A 22,018-nucleotide genomic window follows, 5' to 3' on the forward strand; every position below is an offset into this window, starting at 1 on the left:
CCGCTTCATTTATAGAAATATTCTGGAGAAGGGATGGAAACCTTTCTGCCTCTCTTAGAGATGAGCTGGATCCAACAACAAGCTGAACACAAAAGATTGAGATACTGTTCACACTTGATACACTGACTAGCCAAGGAAATGACGAGAAGGAAATTGTTCCCTGTCTCAGGAAACATGTGGCAATGCAAGATAAGGGAAACAGTTGCTAATTTGAGTATAAAAGCAGGAAATCTGATACACTGATTTCCTTTCATGCAAACAGAACAACTTTGGGGAATGTGTAACGAATTTTTTCGTTTACCCAAATCAAAATTCTAATACACTCCACATTTATTCTGAATACAACATTTCTTAAAATTACTTTCTTTGTCCATCTTGAATGCTATGGATAACAACGGCACAAGCCCTGAGAACATCTGGCCCCCCAATTTCTGGAGTAAGTATCCTAGTTGACTTGTTTCTTATACAAACAATGTGGGTGAAAATATTTTCTGTATCATGCCTCTCTGAATTCTGTCTGCTAGGCAATTAAATGGTATCCAGCATAGATATTGTATTCAGTATAAACCAGAATATTTTATGATAAAAAAGCATTTGCAAAGTAGTTTTTTTTAACATTGCTATCCCACTTTTTGGAGTAATAATAACGACAACAACCATAAACTGGCCAGATATTGGCAAATTACCAGACGTTTATTAAGCTCACTTTGTTTTTAGATATAAATATGTCGCTAACCTTCAAGGGACAATTTCATGCTGACAGCAAAAAGAGCAGGATTGCTACTTTCCTGTTCATTAGATCCACCAAGTTTTAGTTTTGCCCACAAACTAAAAGCCTAAACTGAAAACTATAAAAATAATGAAATATTATTTTGGGGATGTTTTGGGGAAAGAGGAAATCAACTAAAATTATTATGTGGAATATGGATGATAGAAATTAATTGTTAATGATTGTTTTACAAATGTAACCCAGACAACACACTGTTCACCAATTATCAAGTGATTTTTAAAAAATAAAAATAAAATATATTACAAAATAATAATAATAATAATAATAATAATAATAATAATAATAATAATAATAATAATAATAATAATAATGGAATACTTTGAGTTGTAATCTTGTTTTTAAAGGCAGGGATAATTTGTGATATTCTTAGGCATCCTCATTACTGTTATTCTTTCTCTGCCTTTATCCAACCAGCGTAGCACCAGTTGGCACTTCTGTTCCAAGAAGGTATTGTCGTTGTTTGTTTTGGAAAGTATGGCCATATTTCTCGGTTACTGGGCCCACCTATTGATTTATTCCAGCTGCTTCTTTGCTCTTATACTGTGTTCTGCCTTTTGTTGTCCTGGGCAAAGATCAGACAGAAACAGGCAAGGAAGTTGTGGACTGGTGATCCAGAACCACCCTGCCCTGTCTTTGCCAGTCTTGGGAACCTGTAAAGAGATGGATATTTAGACAGGATGTTAGATGCTTAAAGAAGCATGGCCAGTGAATGTGCTTTCACTACAAATAATATTGATTAGTAGTCATAAAGGACCTTTATTTTGAGCTTTTATTATTAAACACTTCAGATTAATTTTCATTCTGATAGAACAGAACAGAATAACAGCTAGAAGGGACCTTGGAGGTCTTCTAGTCCAACCCCCTGCTCAAGCAGGAAGCCCTATACTATTTGATAGAAAACTGAGCTGTGGAGAGTTTGACTTCACTGAACATGGGACTTATTATAACATTGCCCGAAAATCTTGTTGCAAATGAATACAACCTATTTTGAGATGGTAGGTCTGAACAGTAGCTATAAATGGAGTTTGCCCATCCTGGTCGCAAATCATGACAATTGTTAAGGGAGGGACCAAGGGACTGCCTTGCTTAACAACCTCAATCAGTGTTCTCCCCATAACAATCATTAAGCAGAGCACATGGTGATTCAGGGATAGGGGAGGCCCTGGGAAGCCTAGCACAAGCCCATTGCAGCAATTCCTCAGCTAACCAGAGATCATGTTTTGGAAGCAGAACCAGCTGCTCTACCCCTCGGCTTCTCTATACATTACAGAGGCTGCATGACACTGTCCCAGAAGTGTGTGCCATTTTGCAGTGACCATAATTCATTTGCAGAATGAAAGGGCATCTGCTTCCAGGATGGCACATGGGGCCTCCATGTAGGGAGGTCCTTTGCTGGATCAGCTGCTTCCCAAAGGAGATCTATGGAAAAGGTAAATGACCAAAGTGTGATGGGTTCAGGAGGTGGTTGTGGGATCCAGAAGGGTGGGAAGCAGGTCCAAGGCCTGGGGGGAACCAGCAGAGAAGGATGAGGAGAAGTTTGGGGGGTGGGGAGAGAGGGTTACTACTGCAGCATCTCTGAAGTCAGTCATAAGCGTGGTTGGATTCTCAAGAAGTGAAATGTTGTTCCTGTGACTATAGGGGCATTGCAGGGACCATAACTTCAAGCAGGGGTGATAAGTCCCTTCTTTCAGAGTCATTGTAATTTCTAACTGCTGCTGAACAAACAGTCATAAGACAAGTACCACCTGTAATATCTTCTTTGAAAGCATCTCCATGCATCAAGGTAATCAGTCATCAAAGAGATGGAAGAACAAAAATGCTATTGAGCATAATATTTGTCAAACAAACACTGCATCGGGCATTTGGAGGGAGCTAGAAATTCAAACAATGACATGTTGAAGATCATCAAGAAGACTACAAAGTACAGATTGTGAGAGAGAAATTATCCTGCTATACCCTGTCGTGGTCAGCTCTCACCTGGATATTGCATTCAGTTTTGCACAACCCACTTTAAAAAAGACATTGAAAAACTGGATCAGGTCCAGAGAAGGGCTACCAATATATTCTCCCCCAGTCCCATTTGTGTTGGAGTCACCATTTAAGGCACTTCCAAGTTGAAAGGATTAGTCAATGACATCACCATTGCTGGGGGGGTGATGCCTGTGGGGCTCCTTGCATGTCCCCATCAAGGAGCTGGAGCAAATGACAGGAGCTCACCCTGCCACGCAGTAGCACTTGGGTCTCAAACACTGGCTTGCCAACCTCCAACCCAGGGTCCAAACCATGTGATCCACCACGCTTCCCTACCAATATAATGGAAATCAAGTCCTAAGAGAAATGGCTAAAAGTTCTACAGCTTGTAGAAGAGAAGGTTGAGTGAGGTTACGATAGTTATTTTATTATTATTTTTATTTTAATTCCATTTATATCCCGCCCTTCTCCAAAGACTCAGGGCGGCTTACAAGCTTAGCAGTAGCCTTCATTCTATGTATATGCCTGCTTATTAGGGCTTTCACACACACACACCCAAGCGGCATTATTACAAAGTCAGCTTAATTGCCCCCAACAATCTGGGTCCTCATTTTACCTACCTCGGAAGGATGGAAGGCTGAGTCAACCTGGTGGGATGCGAACCTGCACTAATTGCAGGCAGCTGGTGTTACTTAAGGAGGCATTAGCCCACTGCTCCACCAAGGCTTGTCTTTAAATATCTGAAGTGCTGTTACATTACAGAGGATTCTGACTTATGGTCCAGTGGATAAAATTAGAACTAAAGGAATAAAACTTCATGGACCTCAGGAAAAACCTCTTGACAGTCAGAGCTGTGGATCATTGTAATAAATTACTGCAGGGTTTCTTCACTGGAGGTTTTCAACCAGAGGCTGGATAGTTATCTATGGAAGATGTTGTAAAGAACCCTGCAGTGTGCAAGGAGTTGGACTTGATGTCCTCTTAGGTCCCTTCCAATTCTGTAATTTTATAAATATCTTCCCTGTAGGTGACTCCTTGAAAGGGATGGACCTTTTCCTGGGCTGATTTTATAAAGGAGCTTTATATTTCCTATTCTCCTGACCCTAGGTGACTACAAATCCAGAAAAAAGTGTAGCTCCCTTAAGAAGCAGGCCACAGGTACAAAGAGGATGATCACTCTACTTCTATTACATGGTTCCTCACTTCAAGTCTAAAGTCCAAGTCTGAATATTGCACATTGATAGAGAAAAACTGTTGAGTTTTGTGCTATGTGATATCTTTGTGGGTATTTGAAGATAACTCAGTTTCAGCCTTCTCTTCTGAAAGTTCCCAGTTTCTTCAATTTTCATAATAATAGAAGTAATAAAATATTTTATTGGCCAAGTGTGATTAGATACTTGTCTCTGGCTCAAAAACTCCCAGTGTACATGCAAAGCAACAGAGTAATAATAATCATAATAATGACACCAGTAAGAAGGGATAGTAAAGAAGATGGGAAGGATAATAATAATACAATTGTGCAACACTGGAAATAAACATAAGACAGCACTGTAGGTGTTAAGCAATATGATGGCATAAGGGGGGAAAAACTGTCTCTGTGTCTAGTTGTTTTGGCATGCAATGCCCTATAGCAGGACTTTTCAACCTTTTCCCCCATTGTACCACTTTTAGGATATGGCAACATCTGAGTACCACCAGTTGCCTAGCAAGGTGTCAAAAACTTGATGACCAAAAAAAAGAGGAAAAAGGTGATGAAGTACAGGTAGTTCTTGACTTACAACTGTTCACTTAGTGATTGTTCAAAGTTACAATGGCACTGAAAAAAGTGCCCCCCAAGCCACAGCCGAGCAGGATACCTACCTGCCTGCCTGGTGGCACTCTTCCTCCTGTCCGAGGTTTTCATTGTTGTGAGCATTTCTGTTGAGGATTAGCAGTGGGGGTGTGGGGTGTGGGGGTGTTTGGTTTTTATTTCCACCCCTCTGCTGGGTGGTTGCAGCAGGTTTTGGTCATTTCACATGACCCTGGGAGACTGTGACCATCATAAATATGAATCAGTTGCCAAGCATCTGAATGTAAATCACAAGACCCTGGAGATGCTGCAACATTCCAGTTGATCGGCACTTCTTCTGGGCTCAGAAGCGCCAGGATCAGCGCCGAGCTCCAGCTGGAGCCTGGTGCTAATCCTAGCGCTTCCGCTGAGCCCTGATAGCCCCAGAGAAGCGCTGATCCTGGCGCTTGCGCTGAGCCCTGACAGCCCTGCAGCTCCAACCATCTCTTGCTCAGGCGTATGCGGTGCTGCCACCAGTTCAGCTCATTCCCCTCCCCCACTACCTCTTTTCTAGAATGGTCACGTACCACCTGCCAGGTGCCAATGTACCACAGGTGGTACCCGTACCACTGATTGAAAAGCCTTGCCCTATAGCAGCATCCCAAGTGGATGAGTTGAAACAGTTTGTCTGAGATGTGACGGGTGTGTAGATATTTTCTCTGCCCTCCTTCTGACCTGCACAATATACAGATCTTCAATGTAAGGCAAGCTGGTTGCAATTATTTTTTCTAGTCCTATCTATCCATTAAGAGTCTGTATCTGTCCTGTTTGACTGCTGTACCAAACCAGACAGTTACAGAAGTACAAATGATAGACTCAATAATTCCTCTGTAGAACTGTATCAGCAGCTCCTAGGGCAGTCTGAACTTCCTGAGTTGACATAGGAAGAACATTCCTTGTTGTGCTTTTTAAATGATGGTTCTTATGTTAGGTGTCTGTTTCTATCTAATATTTAATCTCCTGGGTATACTTCTCGACTTTTCTTGTCCATTCTGTCTACATCTTTGAGACGAACTAGAGATGAGGACTAGATAAGATGAATACTAGAGATGAGTCTGACTACTTGAGCATGAATGGGACTTTTATTTTGCACAATTTGGAAACAAGACTTCTGTAGATACAAACTAAAATTACATTTGCTGACTCATATTCGGCTTGCATAACTATTTCCATGAACTATTAGCAATCCATGCATCATCTGCTAAATCTGGAAATTTGATTTCTGTCTTCTACCTGAATATTTTCACTTCATTTCTGTAAGTTGTCAAGATCATTTTGATTTTATTTCTGTGTTCTAAAATATTAATATTACGCTCCATGTGGTGTGTCATCAAGTAATTTGGTAAGCACTGTTTAACCTCTTTGTCCAGTGACAAAAAAAAACTCCACAACCCAGTGTCTCAGACGGAAAAGATAATAAATCTTATTTCTAGTTGTGAAGGACAAACCTTACCCATTTCTTTAAGAAAAAAAAGGGGGGGAATGTTTAAAGCATCTGGTAGATAACATGCCTCAAAGGCATGAATTAAATGCAAGTGGCATTAAAGAACATAAGGACAACCTTTGTTCAGACTCATAGTAGAATGTCACTGAATGCACACTGTTAAAGTTTTTTATTAAGTAATTCAGCTATTCAAATGAAATTAAAAACAAAGCATGCACACAAGAGGGTGAGAGAAGTCCCCCCCCTTGTCACAATTCAGTCAAGGATGTCACCTTCGTTTGTACAGGCTTCTATGTCTTAAAAGCTGTCTATCACACAGCAGTTAAGCAGGGAGTAAAAATGTCTACTTTCTCAAAGGATCTGCTTGCTAATTTCATATCCAGAGTGTCTGCTTGCTATGATAAAGAGGCAGGATTTCTACAAGATACATTGGGTCACTGATGATTTCCATAACTTTTCTTGGTCCCGTTCAATTTATAAGATCCTATAGATGTTCATGGCAAACATGCATAGTGTTCTGTACCAGCCTACTACCGGTCCTGCAGAAAAGGCAGGGGCAACCCCTTTACAAAACGGCAAGAGGCTGGAACTAAGCCTGCCAAATTTATTGACATAAAACAGAGCAAACAGAGCAAACAGAAACACGAACCATGAAACAGGAGCTATTCAAACGGTTGCCTTCAGCAAACCAGCCCTCCCACAAATTCCCCTTTTAAACAGTTCAAGGCGTGGCTTCTCTCTGCCTCCTTCCGAGGTGCCCCATTGCCTTCCTCTGTTTACTCCTGATTGACTGCCTCCTGCGTCGGTCGTCCTTGAACAGGGCCAGCTGTGGGTCATCTTCATCCACGCTGTCAGGCTCACACAGCTGGGTCTGCGTCGTAACCAGATGGGAGGGGCCTGGCTGAGGGCTCTGCGAGGCTCTCCAACACCCCCCTCCTCCTCCTCTGAATCGTCCGACCCAACTGCTGAACCCACAGGCTGACCCTGAATCACAACACATAGATCTGAACTTTAGTTAACAGGAACTACCAGATTTGAAAGAGCTCTACAGTGATGCCTACAGGAGATAGAAGGGCGAAAATGTTCACAACTACATTGTCATTCTTAGCACATGCAAGAGGTATTTCATGGAGGCTGGTCATGAAAGAGAGGAAAACTATTAGAACTCTTCCTGTCCCCTTTAGTTCTACCCTACTATGTCAGGGGAGATGTCCAGAAGGTGGCGGATTTAGGAGTGGGTTGGGGAGGAGATAGCTCCCCAAGACCAGCTGTGGTCTTACTTTGAAATTGACCAAAGAGAGAGAGAAGTTTTATAAAGTGGTGCTAATAGTTTGCATGATCTTGATTCTATGCCTCTGTTTATACAACCCAGGACTCTATTAGTTTTTCTTTGAAGATGTTTTGCTTGTCATCCAAGAAGCTTCTTCAGCTCTGACTGGATGGTGGGGAATAGAAAGATTTATACTCCTGCTGTTCATTTGCATTCTTTTTGTGAGTCCTTAAAGCTATCTGGAGGCTTATCTGTGTCTTCAGGGTCACCTGAGTAGTGCAAATGGGTGTGGAACTGTTCTTGGAACTGTTGAAAGAACTGTGTTGTAGACTGGAGATAGATGATGTTGTTTCCCACCCACCCCCTCTGTTGAGAGAAGGCTGTTCAATTTTGACACAGATGGCCTCTTTGACCCCTCTTTTAAACCAGTGGTCCTCTGTCCAAAATGTGGACTTTGCTGTCTTCGAAAGAGTGTCTTTTAAATGCAGATGGACTGTCCTTCTGCATTTAAAGGACAAAGGCCACTCAAAGGCAGCTGCGTAAGCAGTATGGGTGCCCCTAGAATTGTGCATGTAACACCTCTGTTTCATGATTGCATTGTGTGCCAGTTTGCTTCTGACTTCAATTCAAGGTATTGGTTGTCACATTTAAAGTTCTTCATCCCAATTTGTCCCACCCAGTCAGGCAGGGAGGACATCCTGTGGATTCTGTCAGTTAAAGAATTTTGACTGACAGAATATAGGAAGAGGGCCTTTCCACTGCCCCCCCCCACCGCCTCTTTGGAACATCTTATCCTCAAAGATGAGGTGAACCTCCACTCTCCTGGCCTTCTGGAGGAGTGTTAAGACCCGACTTTACTAATTAGCATGAGGGTCTTAACAGAAATAAATGGAAAAAAACTCCATAAATATGTGCAGGCCATAATTTATCAACCTTATTTTCTAAATCAATATATTGATTTATAAAAATAAATATATTGAAGAAAAAGAACAAAAAAGAGATATTTATTTTTACTTTTAACGTGTAAATTTTAACCTTGTTTTTAAACTCTGTTTTCAACTGTGCGTTTGATCACATTTTTATATTATTTTGTGATGTTGTTTGTAAACTGCCCAGAGTTACACAGGTGAGGTGGACAGCAAATAAATAAAATACATTGTAAAATGTTGAGTCTTTTAACTACAGTTAAAGATTAGAGAGGTCTGGGGAAGGTTATTATGGCCTTTTCTGCTATGTGATTAATATTCTTTTTCCATGATCATTCCATCGTTTAAAGCAAAACCTTCCAGAAATCACACAAATTTTATAAATGAATTAGAAATACCCTTTCATGCATAATAAGAAAAAAAACAACTCCAGAGTTTATTTTACAGTTCCAATTTTTAAAATGTATGGCTTTTCACCATGCCTAAGGTGGAGGGCGTCTGGAAAAAAACCTGTTGATCAGATTTATAATATATTTACCAAATGTTTCAGCAGGATATTTTGCAGACTGCAGTGCTGTTGAATTTCCTTGTTATTAAGGGACACCTGAAGCAGTCTGGCTCCACAGCAAGCTTCGTGCTTGCCAACTTTTTTGTAAAACCTCTTTTTATTGGTGGCTGCTGAACAACAGCAGGAAACTGCTACTTCCATCTAATTTAATTTTGTATATAACTGAAAATAATAAATCAAGATTTGTTTGAATACAGACACCATTTTCTAGGAGAGGAACATAGGTCTTGATGATGTTTCTGTAATTTTTCTAAGAGCACTAATATTTTAGTGCTCACACATATTAGTTACTTTTTATTTAGATTGATAATGTACTGACTGATTCTCTAATGCTTCTATTTAAATAATGCAGAAAGAAATGTCTTATTCTGAATATTGATTGAAATCCAAAGAAACTATCTATCCATGCCTGAGTGTTTTAGTAAAAGGCCCTTCAAGACCCAACACAAAATTTCAATAACATGTGGCTCAGTGGGTTGGGACGCTGAGCTTGTCGATCAGAAGGTCGGCAGTTTGGCGGGTCGAATCCTGAGTGCCGCATAACAGAGTGAGCGCCTGTTGCTCATCCCAGCTTCTGCCAACCTAGCAGTTCGAAAGAATGTAAAAAATGCAAGTAGAAAAATAGGGACCGCTACGGTGGGAAGTTAACAGCGTTCCGTGCGCCTTTGGTGTCTAGTCATGCTGGCCACATGACCACGGAGACGTCCTCGGACAAGCGCTGGCTCTTCGGCTTTGAAACGGAGATCAGCACCGACCCCTAGAGTCGGAAACGACTAGCACACGTGTGCGGGGGAACCTTTACCTTTTATAGTACAAAGACTCAGTCTATTCTGAAAGTTATGAAGAAAATAAAGTGCAATTTGGCTTTCAAAAGTAATGTGGGCTGCATTACTTTAGGGAAAGCAGCAGCTTCTGAAATAAATCCTTCAGCCACTGCGTACAATGAGAAGTTAACAATTTGGGGGGAGGCTGCCATCTAATGGCCATCCTCATTTTTACAGCTGAAATATGGAACCCAACTATAGTGCTAAAGTTGCCAATGCAAAGAGATGTTGCCTGTTTTGGGGGCAATATGTTGCTATTCAGGATGTTTTCAAATGTATCTCAGTAGTCAGAAACATATCTAGGCTAGAAATGCTTAAGTAACCACTAGACAGCAATAAAAAGAAACAGAAAATTTGGTTCCTGCTTTCATTAAATGGTCATCTGGATTTGTGCAGTGCAGATATGAAAGCGCTAACACTTAAATGGTGTTAGTTAAATATCTTGTGTGATTAGTTGAATTTTATGAGCTAATGAAATGCTTTCATTTTCCCTTTGTAAACGTTTTGTGTTCCCCCTCCATCACTTCTGTCTTGCCGAAAAATAAAACAGTTTTACTGTATAGTGACATCAGACAGGTAGCATTAGGAATGTTAACAAACAAAACCTATCTATTACATTGTTGTCTAAGACGAAATATAACAAGCTTCTGAATTACATTAGAAGGCTAAGGAAACCGATTTCTTTCTAGGTAATAGCATTTGTTACTATTTCATTCAAGTTTCATTTAAACACCTCGTTGTTTTATTCAAGCACATTTCCAGTAGAGGGCAGTGTTGTCATAAACATGTCACAGAGAAATGGTTCGTTGAACATTCTCCGATTTTTAAGATCCTTTGTAATCCCTTACATTGCAGAGCAAACTGATCAAAGGATCTTGTGGCCCATATTTGTTTTATCTAAACAGTTTTGCTGTAGTAGATTAGCACACCTAATCTCTGCAAAGTGAAAGGTGAATTCTACTCATGAAAGGCTTCATCAGTTGCAGCCAATTCCTGGGTCACAGCTAGTAAACTATCATGCTTAAGTGATGCATACTGGAAGGTACTGAGTTTAAATGCACAGCTTTAAATACAAAAGGAACATACTGAGTTTTAAAATGCTACTGCAAATTAGAATGGATTTATATTTGTTTGGTTGGATCAATGGTTTGGCAGTATACACAAGTAGTGTGTTTAGTGGATTGATTTGTGACCTCATTAAACTTAATTTCCATTGTAGCCACTTGGTACCAACAGAACAGTGTTACATTTTCAGGCTTCAGACTTTTAAAGTAGCATTTTTTTTAATCCCATTTATATCCTGCCCTTCTCCGAAGACTTAGGGTGGCTTACAATCTAAGAAGCACAAATCAATGTGCTTAGCAATATTTATTACAGCTTTCCTAAAAATAGATAACTGCAGTGCACTGTACTTAAGGCTACCTTTGTAGAAAGTTAAAAAAAATGTAATATCAAATAGTAAGGCAACAGTTTTTTAAAAAGTTTTATTGATTTTTCTAATTTTACATTTAAATATTTAAAAAGCAAGTGGTAGCTGAGTTAATTGATAATTCAATAACATACAAGTATCTTTAGTACAAGTGTCAAACTACTGCATTAAATATTTCCTCTCTTTTCTCCTTATTTACCTTCTCACAATTAAACTAATACAATTCTTATTTTATCAATTAAATAAAATTAGCTTTCTTACATTTATCAATAATTTTTAGCTTATACATATCCTGGTTATTTTAACATTCAATCTTTGTAGAGAATCAATGTCCTAATTAGTTTTTCCCAGTTTTTAGTTTCCCATTAATATTTATAATTTCCAAGTTTTAAATAACCAAAGTTCCCTTTATCACAATTCATCACAAATATAGTAAGGCAACATTGTTGACTAGAAGTGGTTAAACAAAAGGAACACCTCACACTTTGGGTTTTTATGGTGTTCATTAGCTCCTGTTCATTTCCAGTTGCAACTCAAGATGCTGATATTAAGTATAGAAGCCCTCCATAGCTTCAGATCCCAGGAGCTGAAAGAATGCAGGTAGTTCTCGACTTACAACAGTTTGTTTAGTGGTTCATATTTATGACCGTTGCGTTTTCCCATGGTCATGTGATCTGTGACCTTCTGACAAGCTAAGTCAGTGGGGAAGCCAAATTCACTTAACAACTGGGTTGCTATCAGTAATGCAATAGCAATTACAGTACATGATTGCATTACTGTTACTGGTGGAAAAACAAGATATAAATGAAGCAAAAAAGGAACTGATTGTAAATTCAATAATAGCAGCTAGATTAGCGATGGCTAAATATTGGAGTCGGAATTTGGGTTAGTCAAAGAAATGATTGGTATAATGAAATATGGAATATGGTAATAAATGATAAATTAACCACAGAAATTATATTTAAAAAAGGGATAATTAAAGTAAATAATTATAATGAAATAGGGGAGGATTTTATAAAACGGTGTTGGTGGAAGGCAAAGGGAATAAACCTGCTCAGGAATATATGCTGTTTTGGAGGGGGTAAGGGCACAATTGAAATATATTGTATATTGTTAATTGTTATATGAGAAGAAATATGGTCTGCGGGGGTGTGTGCACTGTAATATTTGTATTTTTATATATTGTTTTTTATTTCAAGTTATATGTATTATGTTTGTATTATTTCTTTTGAATAAAAAAAAAACAACTGGGTTGCTACCTTATCAACCGCAGAGATTCACTTAACAACTGTGGCAAGAAAGATTGTAAGATGGGGTAAAACTGACTTAACAAATGTCTCACTTAACAAAAGAAAGCTTGGGCTCAATTGGAGTCGTAAGTCAAGGACAACCTGCACCACTTTCCAGAGAATCCTGCTATACGTGAAGGGCCACATTAGTGCTCCCATATTATGATGGGTGAAGAGCGCCTATAGCAGTGATGACGAACTTATGGCATGTATGCCAGAGGCAGCACTCAGAGCCCTGTCTGTGGGCACGCGTGCCATTGCCCCAGTCCCGCCTCCCCCCACAGCCCACTCTTCAACAGCAGCCCCTCCAGAGGAGAGTTGCCCCAGGGTACATCCCACATGGAGCAGCGCAGCCAAGGACATGGCAATTGGGCAGCAGGGACAAGACTCCGCCCTTGCGCCCCGTCGTGCACAGATGATGCTGTGGGAGGTGGATGGAGGGCGTGGCCACCATGGTGCTGCAAGGGCACCTGGGTAATCTGCAGTGGGCCGTCAAGGCAGTAGGTGGCCCTGTGGGTGAGGGTGGGGTGGGGGCGGTTTTTGGGTACTAAAAGGTTTGCCATCACTGGCCTAGAGAAAGCAAATGTTTTCAGTGGCAGTTCCCGGACTTTGAAATGGATCCTCATCTGGGGTTACTGTCATAGTTTTTCAAGCCCACAGAAAGGTATTTTATTGACTTTTTAAATAATGTGCCAATGCTGCTGGTTTTAAACTTTTTATTGCTGCTTTGACTTTCTGAAATTGCTTTATAGACTGTTTTAGCTAATACTTCGGGCTGCATATTTTATACAGTGCATTAATGTGTGAGTGTTTTGTATAAAATATCCCAGTAACTATTATATTTTATCTTACTTTATTTGATATGGTTCTTAGACTAGCAATTAAAGAATAAACTAAATGACTTCCATCAATTATTTTACCCTGGAGTTCTTATCGTTTGAAAGTTGTTAGAAACTGCACTGAATTTTGTGGGGGAAATGGTATAGATATGGAAAATGGTACAGAAATATTTTAAATAATAAAATAAATAGAACAAAGGAGAGCTCTTTTATTTGAAATCATGCTAATTTATTTGTGCTTTCCTCATAGCTTAGTAAAACTTTTGAATAGAAATGTAAACAATTTCATATTTCTCTTTAAGAGTACATGTTTTCTCAGCTATCCATATTCCCAAATTTATTTTCCCCTCTCTTTTCCTTATTCCTAATCTATTATTTTGTCATTGCAACAAATAAGGGAAAAAATAAAAAAAAATCTATCTAAATAAATACATCAACAAGCCATGACAAATATAAATGACAGAGGTCAGTACCTTTAATATAAATTAATCTTTAATAGAAGTTAATATAAATAATCCATCGTTTTAAGATAAAATGTAGCAAATATCTCATTTTTGTTATTTTTCTTCACCATATTCATTTATAAAATAAGTTTGATGAATTATGGCCTGTACATATTCATAGAGTTTTTTCACGTTCATATATTCTATTAAGTGACAAGAAACTTAGCAAAACTAATAATTCTAGAGTAGTGCTTCTCAGAAATTCTCTCAGAATTCTTTAGTCAGATATTGGGGGAGGGGTATTGCCTCTTCACCATGTTGCATCCTCCTCCCTTCTTGAGTATATTAAATCTATAAATTTTCTCCTAATCTGCAGTCCTTTAGCTCAGTAGTTTCAAACTTTCTTTTTATGTGATCACTATAAGATTACTGAAAGCTTTTAAAGGACTCCATCTTTACTCAGGGACCATGACACATGTTTTTCCTCTAAATGGCATCAACACTTCTCCTAATTTGATGATGATGATGATGATGGGTGGCTGAATTCTTACAAGATTATATCTTGAGAATTTGCAGCCAAAGCTTGGGAGACAGTCAGTTTTTAGTATGACTATTAAAAACAAAACAAAAACTTTTTTTTTAATTTGGCCCCAGCAAGGACTAATCCTCATGATTCTCCAAAGATTTTAGATTGGCCTGGAAACCTTTGCTCTCTGTATAATGGGAATAATTCTTTGGATTCTCAGTTAGCATAACTGTTGGCCAGGATAGGAAGGAAATCCTTGAAATTGAATAGGTTAGACAAATCTGGTCTATTCATTTTGAAAAAAATAATTTCCACATGAAAGCTGTACTTACTATTGACCACTGCATACTTTTTGCAAAAATGTCTTTTTCCCCCACTGAATTTGTGATTAATTGACTTATCTTTGTTTTTCCTTTCTAGATCAAATAATAATAGCGTTTTTTGTTTCTATGGTGATTGGACTTGTCATTGGAAGCATAATCTGGGCCCTTTTGACTTGCCTGTCTGGCCGCAGAGCCAGTGCCCACATTTCCCAGTGGAGCAACTCATCATCCAGCCGACGTACCAGAGCTGCTCATGGATGTGTTTCCAGCAGGCCTGGATTCTACCGCAACAGCAGCTGTGAGCGCCGAAGCAATCTCAGCTTAGCTAGCCTCACCTTCCAGAGGCAAGCGTCTTTAGAGCAGGCTAACTCTTTCCCAAGGAAATCAAGTTTTAGGGCCTCTACATTTCATCCTTTTCTCCAATGCCCTCCGCTTCCTGTGGAAACTGAGAGTCAGTTGATTACTCTGGTCCCCACCAGTACGACCGCCACACTTACTAGCACTTCCACCAACAGCTTCTCTCATCCAGAATTCACTTGGCCAAATAACAGTCTTCGGGTCTGCCATTCAACACAAACTCCGCCTCCTGCTTATGACTCTATCATAAAGGCTTTTCCAGACCCTTGACTTCGATTCTACGATTTTCTGTGGGCTGTGAAGATATCTGGGAAGCTTACTATGGCCAAAAAGAACTACAGTGCTGGAACAGAAAGGATATAGTGAAACCTGAGCAGATGGTGTGGCACCTGGATGTTCTTCAGCTTTGAAGATCTTTCTCACAAGTGTAGCTATGTCTGCAGTGTTAATGCATTTTTATAACTAACTTTGCTTATTAAGCATTGTCTTTCATTTAGACAGTACAAAATGGCTTGCCGTACAGACACAAAGCATAAACACAATGGTAAATATCCTGCTATTAATTAGAAAGTAGCGGTGTTTTCTCTTTTAAGATGGGATTTTAATTATAAAAGCCTTTTCCCTGGGAATGTGAATTTCCAGACTTGATTTCTCCTATGACTTGTATATCAGTTTGCCAAAATAGTATATGGGTCTTCACTTATTCTTCAGCAGAAATCTAGGTTACTTTATGTATTACTTTTGCAGAACCAAAAGGTTTTTGATTTATATGTTTAGAAATAGCTACTTCAAACCACACCCTGATTAAGACTGGGGGCTAATTTCCACTTCCCTCATGTAAATTTTACTGAGTCGAGACATTTTTGCTTCTGAGGAACTGAGGAACTGCTGTAAGAAAACCAATGCAGTGCCCTACATTTCTTTCTGCTTTTTTTTGCCAACCAGTTTGAAAATTGCTGTGGGGTCTTTTTTCCCCAAAGGAGAAAAGTATTTCAGAGAAACACTGGTATAGCCTGGTATAGATTCCTGTACATATTCCAGTAATGAGGAAGCTGAGAGGTATGTCTCTTGTTATGCTCTTTCTCTGGTGGTTTGCATCATGCAAGACCTTCCAATGTCTTACTTCAACCCACATTCTGCCCATTTGCAACAGCCTTCAAATATGTTTGAAAACATCAGTTTAAAAAACCCAAATGAATCTTGAGGATGGGAGTAAAAAAGGAAATATGTAAGATCCCTTTTCCTATGTGGGAAGACTTGGAAATACACTTCATATACACCTTATTTTATTTTTTTATTTTTTATTTTTTATTTTAATTCCATTTATATCCCGCCCTTCTCCGAAGACTCAGGGCGGCTTACAAGCTTATGATATTTACAGAATAGAATACAAAATAACAGAGTTGGAAGGGACCTTGGAGGTCTTCTAGTCCAATGCCCTGCTTGAGCAGGAGACCCTATACCAGAGGTCCCCAATCTTTTGGGCACCAGGTACCGGTTACGTGGAGAGAGGTTTTTCCGCAGACTGGAGCATCCACAACTTCGGCAGCATTCTGCTGAATTTAAGGGAGCTTGGTGCTGAACATGGGCACAAGGCTGCAATCTTAGCACAATTTCACCCCACCATGTTTTGTATTCCCAGTCCCTCTTGCTAATCTCTTCTTTGAAATGCAGAGAGCCATAGCTTTTGTCCAGCACAGTAGCTGAACTTTTACCCTGGAAGGGGGTTGGAGAAGCAAAATAGTTGGAAGGCAGAAAATGCTTCCTGAAAAATAGCAATAATTAATAGCACTTAGACTTATATAGCGCTTGACAGTGCTTGACAGCCTTCTCTAAGCAGTTTATAGAACCAGCATATTGCCCGCCCCAACAAACCAAGTCCTCATTTTACCAGCCTTGGAAGGATGGAAGGCTGAGTCAACCTTGAAGATCCTGCAGCAATTCCACCATGGCTGCAGTTTCAGATATCTCACAGTTGAGCTATGAACCCCATTCCCAAAAGTGAGCCTATATCATGAGATCAGATACATCCAAAGCGTATTCTGACTCGTCCCTGTGTGGCATGAGAAAAATGAATGGAAGAGTTTTCTCAAATATTTCTTTTCAGAACACCTAGACATGCAAATGCCATTCTTTGTCGTGAACAAGAGATTTTTCCCAGGGCTTCCTTTACTACCAATGAAAATGAACTCTAATGAACCTAAATCTAAAGTTGCTTTCTCTGACCACCGTAAGCTTTAGTTGGGTGATCTGAAGCAGAGGTGCCTGCATTTGCTTGAATGACAGGATCTTTCTTTTGGAATTATGCTCTATTAAACACTCAAATCACATTGAAAGATGTTTTTATGTTCAAGTAAGCTTCTGTCAATCAGACCCCCCCAGCTGAACGGATGAAATATGGGGGGGGAACTATAGTAGGGCCACTTCTGGGACTGAGCCCTTGATTTATTCACACCTGAGAAGAGCAAACTCACCTTCACATCCTAAACTGCTTTGCTCATTATTGAGAAACAGCAAGTATATATGTTGATATTAGGGTGTGCCTGTCAAATCACATGCTTCCCTCTGGTGTGAGTGTAATTTGATCTTGTAAAAGGACAATGCTCCTTGTTAATGTTAGAATCCTTTATGCATTATAACTATAAAACTGGGAGCCTTTTATTGTCCAGCGAGCTGAAAGGTATTCTCAAGGAGAATGTTAAATTTGTGAAGGGTTTTTTTGCTGATTGTGAAGAGTAATTTAAAATTACAGTTGATATTGTTCTATATGTAACTTCTCATTTTCATAAGCAGCATATGGGAAGATATTTTCCCTTACTATAATTCAGTCCAAATACTGACACAAATCTCCCTTTTATGTGTATAGTCAAGTTAGGAAAGCCGAAGTGTACATTCTTTACTTCATAACAATTTGTAAAATAATTGTCTATTGATATGCGTTTAAAACATGGCTGAATCTGTATTTCATGAGCGCTGTGGAAATGATGCAATTTAAATAAACTCCTGACTCTTGTATCTGTGTTATGAGTTGATTATTTGTTCTACATTATATTTTAAAGGAATTTTACCTTGGGAAAGGGAAGAGATAGCTATTGCATTTTGTTAGATCCCCAAACACTTACAATTCTTTCCCTAGCATGGCACTGACACAATGTCTCTAATGTCTTGCTCTGTGGTGTTCTTTTACTGGAAGCAAGTATTATTGTAACATTCCACCTTATGGTGTCGTTTGCAATACATTTCTTTGAAAAGTCTTGATTTGCTATTTTTTTTAATTATTATTTTTTGCAGGAGAGTAGCAAAGGTGTTGTGATTCAGGGTCAGCCTGTGGGTTCGGCAGTTGGGTTGGATGACTCAGAGGAGGAGGGGGGTGTTGAAGAGCTTGCTGAGGGGGTTGAAGATCTTGCTGATGAAAGCCCTCAGCCAGGCCCCTCCCACCTAGTCACGACGGAGACCCAGCTGTGTGAGCCTGACAGCGTGGATGAAGATGACCCACAGCTGGCCCTGTTCAAGGACGCCTGACGCAGGAGGCAGTCAATCAGGAGTAAACAGAGGAAGGCAATGGGGCACCTCGGAAGGAGGCAGAGAGAAGCCACGCCCTGAATTGTATAAAAGGGGAATGCGTGGGAGGGCTGGTTTGCTGAAGGCAACCGCTTGATTAGTTCCTGTTTCATAGCTCCTGTTTCATGGTTGGTGTCTTGTTTTGCTCTGTTTTATCTTAATAAATTTGGCAGGCTTAATTCCAGCCTCTTGCCGTTTGTAAAGGGGTTGTCCCTGCCTTTTCTGCAGGGCCGGTAGCAGGCTGGTACAGAACAAAAGGATAGAAAGACTTGTGACTTGATTGGTGTTCAGATCCTTTTCAGTTCCTAACTTTCTGTGCTTGTTTTTGTTTATTTTGGCTTACGTGCTGCTCCATTTCCAAAATAGAAGAAAAGTGATTTCTCAAATGGTACTTTCCCACTGTGGTTAAAAATCACGGTACTTGCTCACCATGCCTAAAAAATGGTATTTTCTCACAGTGCTTAAAAATCACAAGACACAAAATTCGGTTTCTCTGATATATTTATTTTTTTGCAAGTATAACTTACAATTTTATCTCAGTCTTATGACTGTTTCAACGTAGCTCTAAAGATCCACTTTCTTTCCTTTTCACAAAGTACTTGAGTTTTTGCATGCATCAGAGAAGCCCTACGAAGGATCTAATCCAATTTCCAAGGAAGGACGGCAACACAGAGTTGTTTGTTGTAGAGGCAGAATCAGTGATACACCAACAGATGTGAGTGTTTCTAAAGGAAAGTCACATGGTTTCTGACTCCTAGGAGAAGGAAACTGCCTACTGCCAGCCTGGCATTTCTGAAAGCTTTGCTGTGTTCCTGACAAATTTATCTTGAACACCCATTGAAAAAAAAAAACCAGGGCAGCATCATCCACTGCATGACCACTTCACAGGAAAAAGTTCTGGAGGTCTAATGTGATCATGGTGTAAAAGGAGAAGAGTTTGAATATTTTCAGTTAACGTTTTCTGTTTTCAAGTTTTGTCAGTGCTTAAGAAGTGAGGGTGGAGAGAAATGGTTTCAATCATGTATGGTGGTACCTCGGTACTCATCATTAATGGGTTCCAGAACACACGATGAGTACCAAAATCGATGAGTACCAAACAAAATTTTTCCCATAAGGAATAATGTAGTGAGTCACAAGGCAGCTGACACTGACATGTTCTGGCTTGTGTGTTGAGTACCAAACCAACAATGAGTACTGGGGGAAAAAAATTCATGTCAAAATGCGTTGAGTACCAAATTCGATGAGTTTCAAAGCAGTTAAGTACCAAGGTACTGCTGTACTATTAAAAGTTTTTCTTTGGTTAAATGGTTCCAGGTGGAAAGGTGGGCTGTAGCTCCTTAAACATTTCCATAAAATACCCCTAGGTACTGTAGAAAGAAAAAAATCTATTGTGCATATGATGTTGAAAAACACATGCAGTGAATTGGAGCATAGGTCATTTGTATTAACTAAAGTTATTCCAGAAGTCAATAGACCAATCTTTTGGCATGTTAATTATTTATTATTTATTTATTTATTAATTTAATTTCTATACCGCCCTTCTCCCGAAGGACTCAGGGCGGTGAACAGGGCAATACATAAAAACAAGATACAAAAATTAAAAATTATTAAAAAGTAATTAAACAGTGCCATTAATTAATTAATGGCAGTCTAGCATAATAACCTAGAGTTCAGGTAGTCCTTGACTTATGACCACAACTGAGCCCAAAATTTCCATTGCTAAGTGAGACAGTTGTTAAGTGAGTTTTGCCCCATTTTACAACCTCTCTTGCCACAGTTGTTAAGTTAGTAACACAGTTCTAATGCGAATCTGGCTCACCCATTGACTTTGCTTGTCAGAAGGTCACAAAAGGTGATCACATGTCCCCGGGACATTGCAACCGTCATAAATATGAGCCAGTTGACAAGCATTTGAATTTTTGATCATGTAACCATGGGGGAATGCTGCAACAATCGTACGTGTGAAAAATGGTCCTAGGTCACTTTTTTCAATGCCATTGTAACTTTGAATGGCCACTAAATGAAAAGTTGTAAACCGAGAACTCCCTGTAATACATATTAGAAAATGAAAATACTATCGGTATGTGGTTGGCTAAATGTCTATGGAGATTCTCAGTCACCCAGGTCTGGTTGGCTGTTTGAAGGGCAGGAGGAAAAGCCACTACCAAGGCAACAGTCAGATAAGCGGGACTTGAGCCAGGACCAACAAAAGAAAAAAAAATGTGGAAAAAAGATAAAACTTGCAAGATTCTGCTACTGGAGCTGTTTACAGGTATAAGTAGTTCTGACCTACATGGCCTTGGTTTCTTAGTCTAATCCAGGGGTAGGCAACCTTGGCTCTTTTATGACTCGTGGACTTCAACTCCCAGAATTCCTGAGCCAGCATGGCTCAGCTTGGAAACCTCTCCCTTTTCCCTCAGCATGGCTGGCTCAGGAATTCTGGGAGTTGAAGTCCACGAGTCATAAAAGAGCCAAGGTTGCCTACCCCTGGTCTAATCTATCTGGTTCGGCTGACACGGTGGTTCACAATAAAAGGAATATGACATGAGAGGTAGTGTGGTTTAGTGGTTAAAGCACCAGGCTAAAAAGCAGGAGGCCATGAGATCTAGTCTCACCTTAGCCACGAAAGCCAGCTGGGTGACTTTGGACCAGTCATTCTGTCTCAGCCCAATCCACCTCACAGGGTTGTTGTTCTGGGGAAAACTAGAGGGGGAAGGTGTGTAGGATATGTTCGCCGCCCTGAGATATTTGTAAAAATAATAAAGGCGGGATTCAAATAAATACATAAAATAATAAACACGAACAAGGAATAAAAGACAACAAACTGGACAAGAGCAAAACAAACAAACAAAAACAAAAACCACCACCACATCTTCAAAAGGAGCCTTCAATCAATCTCTCTAAAGGCTGAACCAAAAGCAGGACCCTTTGAAAAAGCAGGTGGGGGGGGACATCTGGATCTTAGGGGAGGACTTTGCTCCAGAGGACAGACACTGGAGATAATTGTGCATGCACCTATATCTTGTATACCAAGGTTTCTTTGAATGTATTGATCTTTACCATATAAAGCCAATCTTTTTTAAAAAATATTCTTGTTGGATCCATCTCTAGACCAAGGGATTCCGATTTTCTTATTACTTACATCTATTTGTAATTTTCACCTAATGAGAAGGAAGGACTCACTGCAGAAGAGCCTAATGCTGGGAAAGGTTGAGGGCAAGAGAAGAAGGGGATGACAGAGAATGAGGTGGCTGGATGGAGTCACTGAAGCAGTAGGCGTGAGCTTAAATGGACTCCAGAAGATGGTAGAGGACAGGAAGGCCTGGAGGAACGTTGTCCATGGGGTCGCGATGGGTTGGACACGACTTCGCAACTAACAACAACAACAACAATTTGTAATTTTACATCTTCTTAGGTCCTAAACAAATACAAAAGTACTTTTCTTGGATAACTGATCACAGATATCACTTTAATAGAGCAAAGCTGAATTGCAATAAATTACAATCCTGGTATAAAAATATTTTACAGATGTTGATGTATAATTGATAGAAAAGACATCAGGTAGATTATCTGAACTTAGATAAAATTGGATTTTTAAAGTTCACCAGAAGATCACTACTTGTTTTTTTT

The 22,018-nt window shown here is 39.6% G+C and overlaps 1 protein-coding gene across 1 annotated transcript; it reads left to right on the forward strand.

Annotated features, from left to right (window-relative positions):
• Positions 1 to 378: 378 nt before the first annotated feature.
• On the forward strand, positions 379 to 15,097 carry MYCT1 (MYC target 1; the record flags this gene model as incomplete). Its single annotated transcript, XM_083374770.1, has 2 exons — positions 379 to 436; positions 14,568 to 15,097. Exons 1-2 carry the CDS (start codon positions 385 to 387, stop codon positions 15,095 to 15,097), a joined length of 582 nt encoding a protein of 193 aa, XP_083230896.1. The 5' UTR covers positions 379 to 384.
• Positions 15,098 to 22,018: the final 6,921 nt, after the last annotated feature.

The sequence above is a fragment of the Vipera ursinii genome, assembly GCF_947247035.1.
Source record: "Vipera ursinii genome assembly, chromosome: 1".
Taxonomy (NCBI): Eukaryota; Metazoa; Chordata; class Lepidosauria; order Squamata; family Viperidae; genus Vipera; species Vipera ursinii.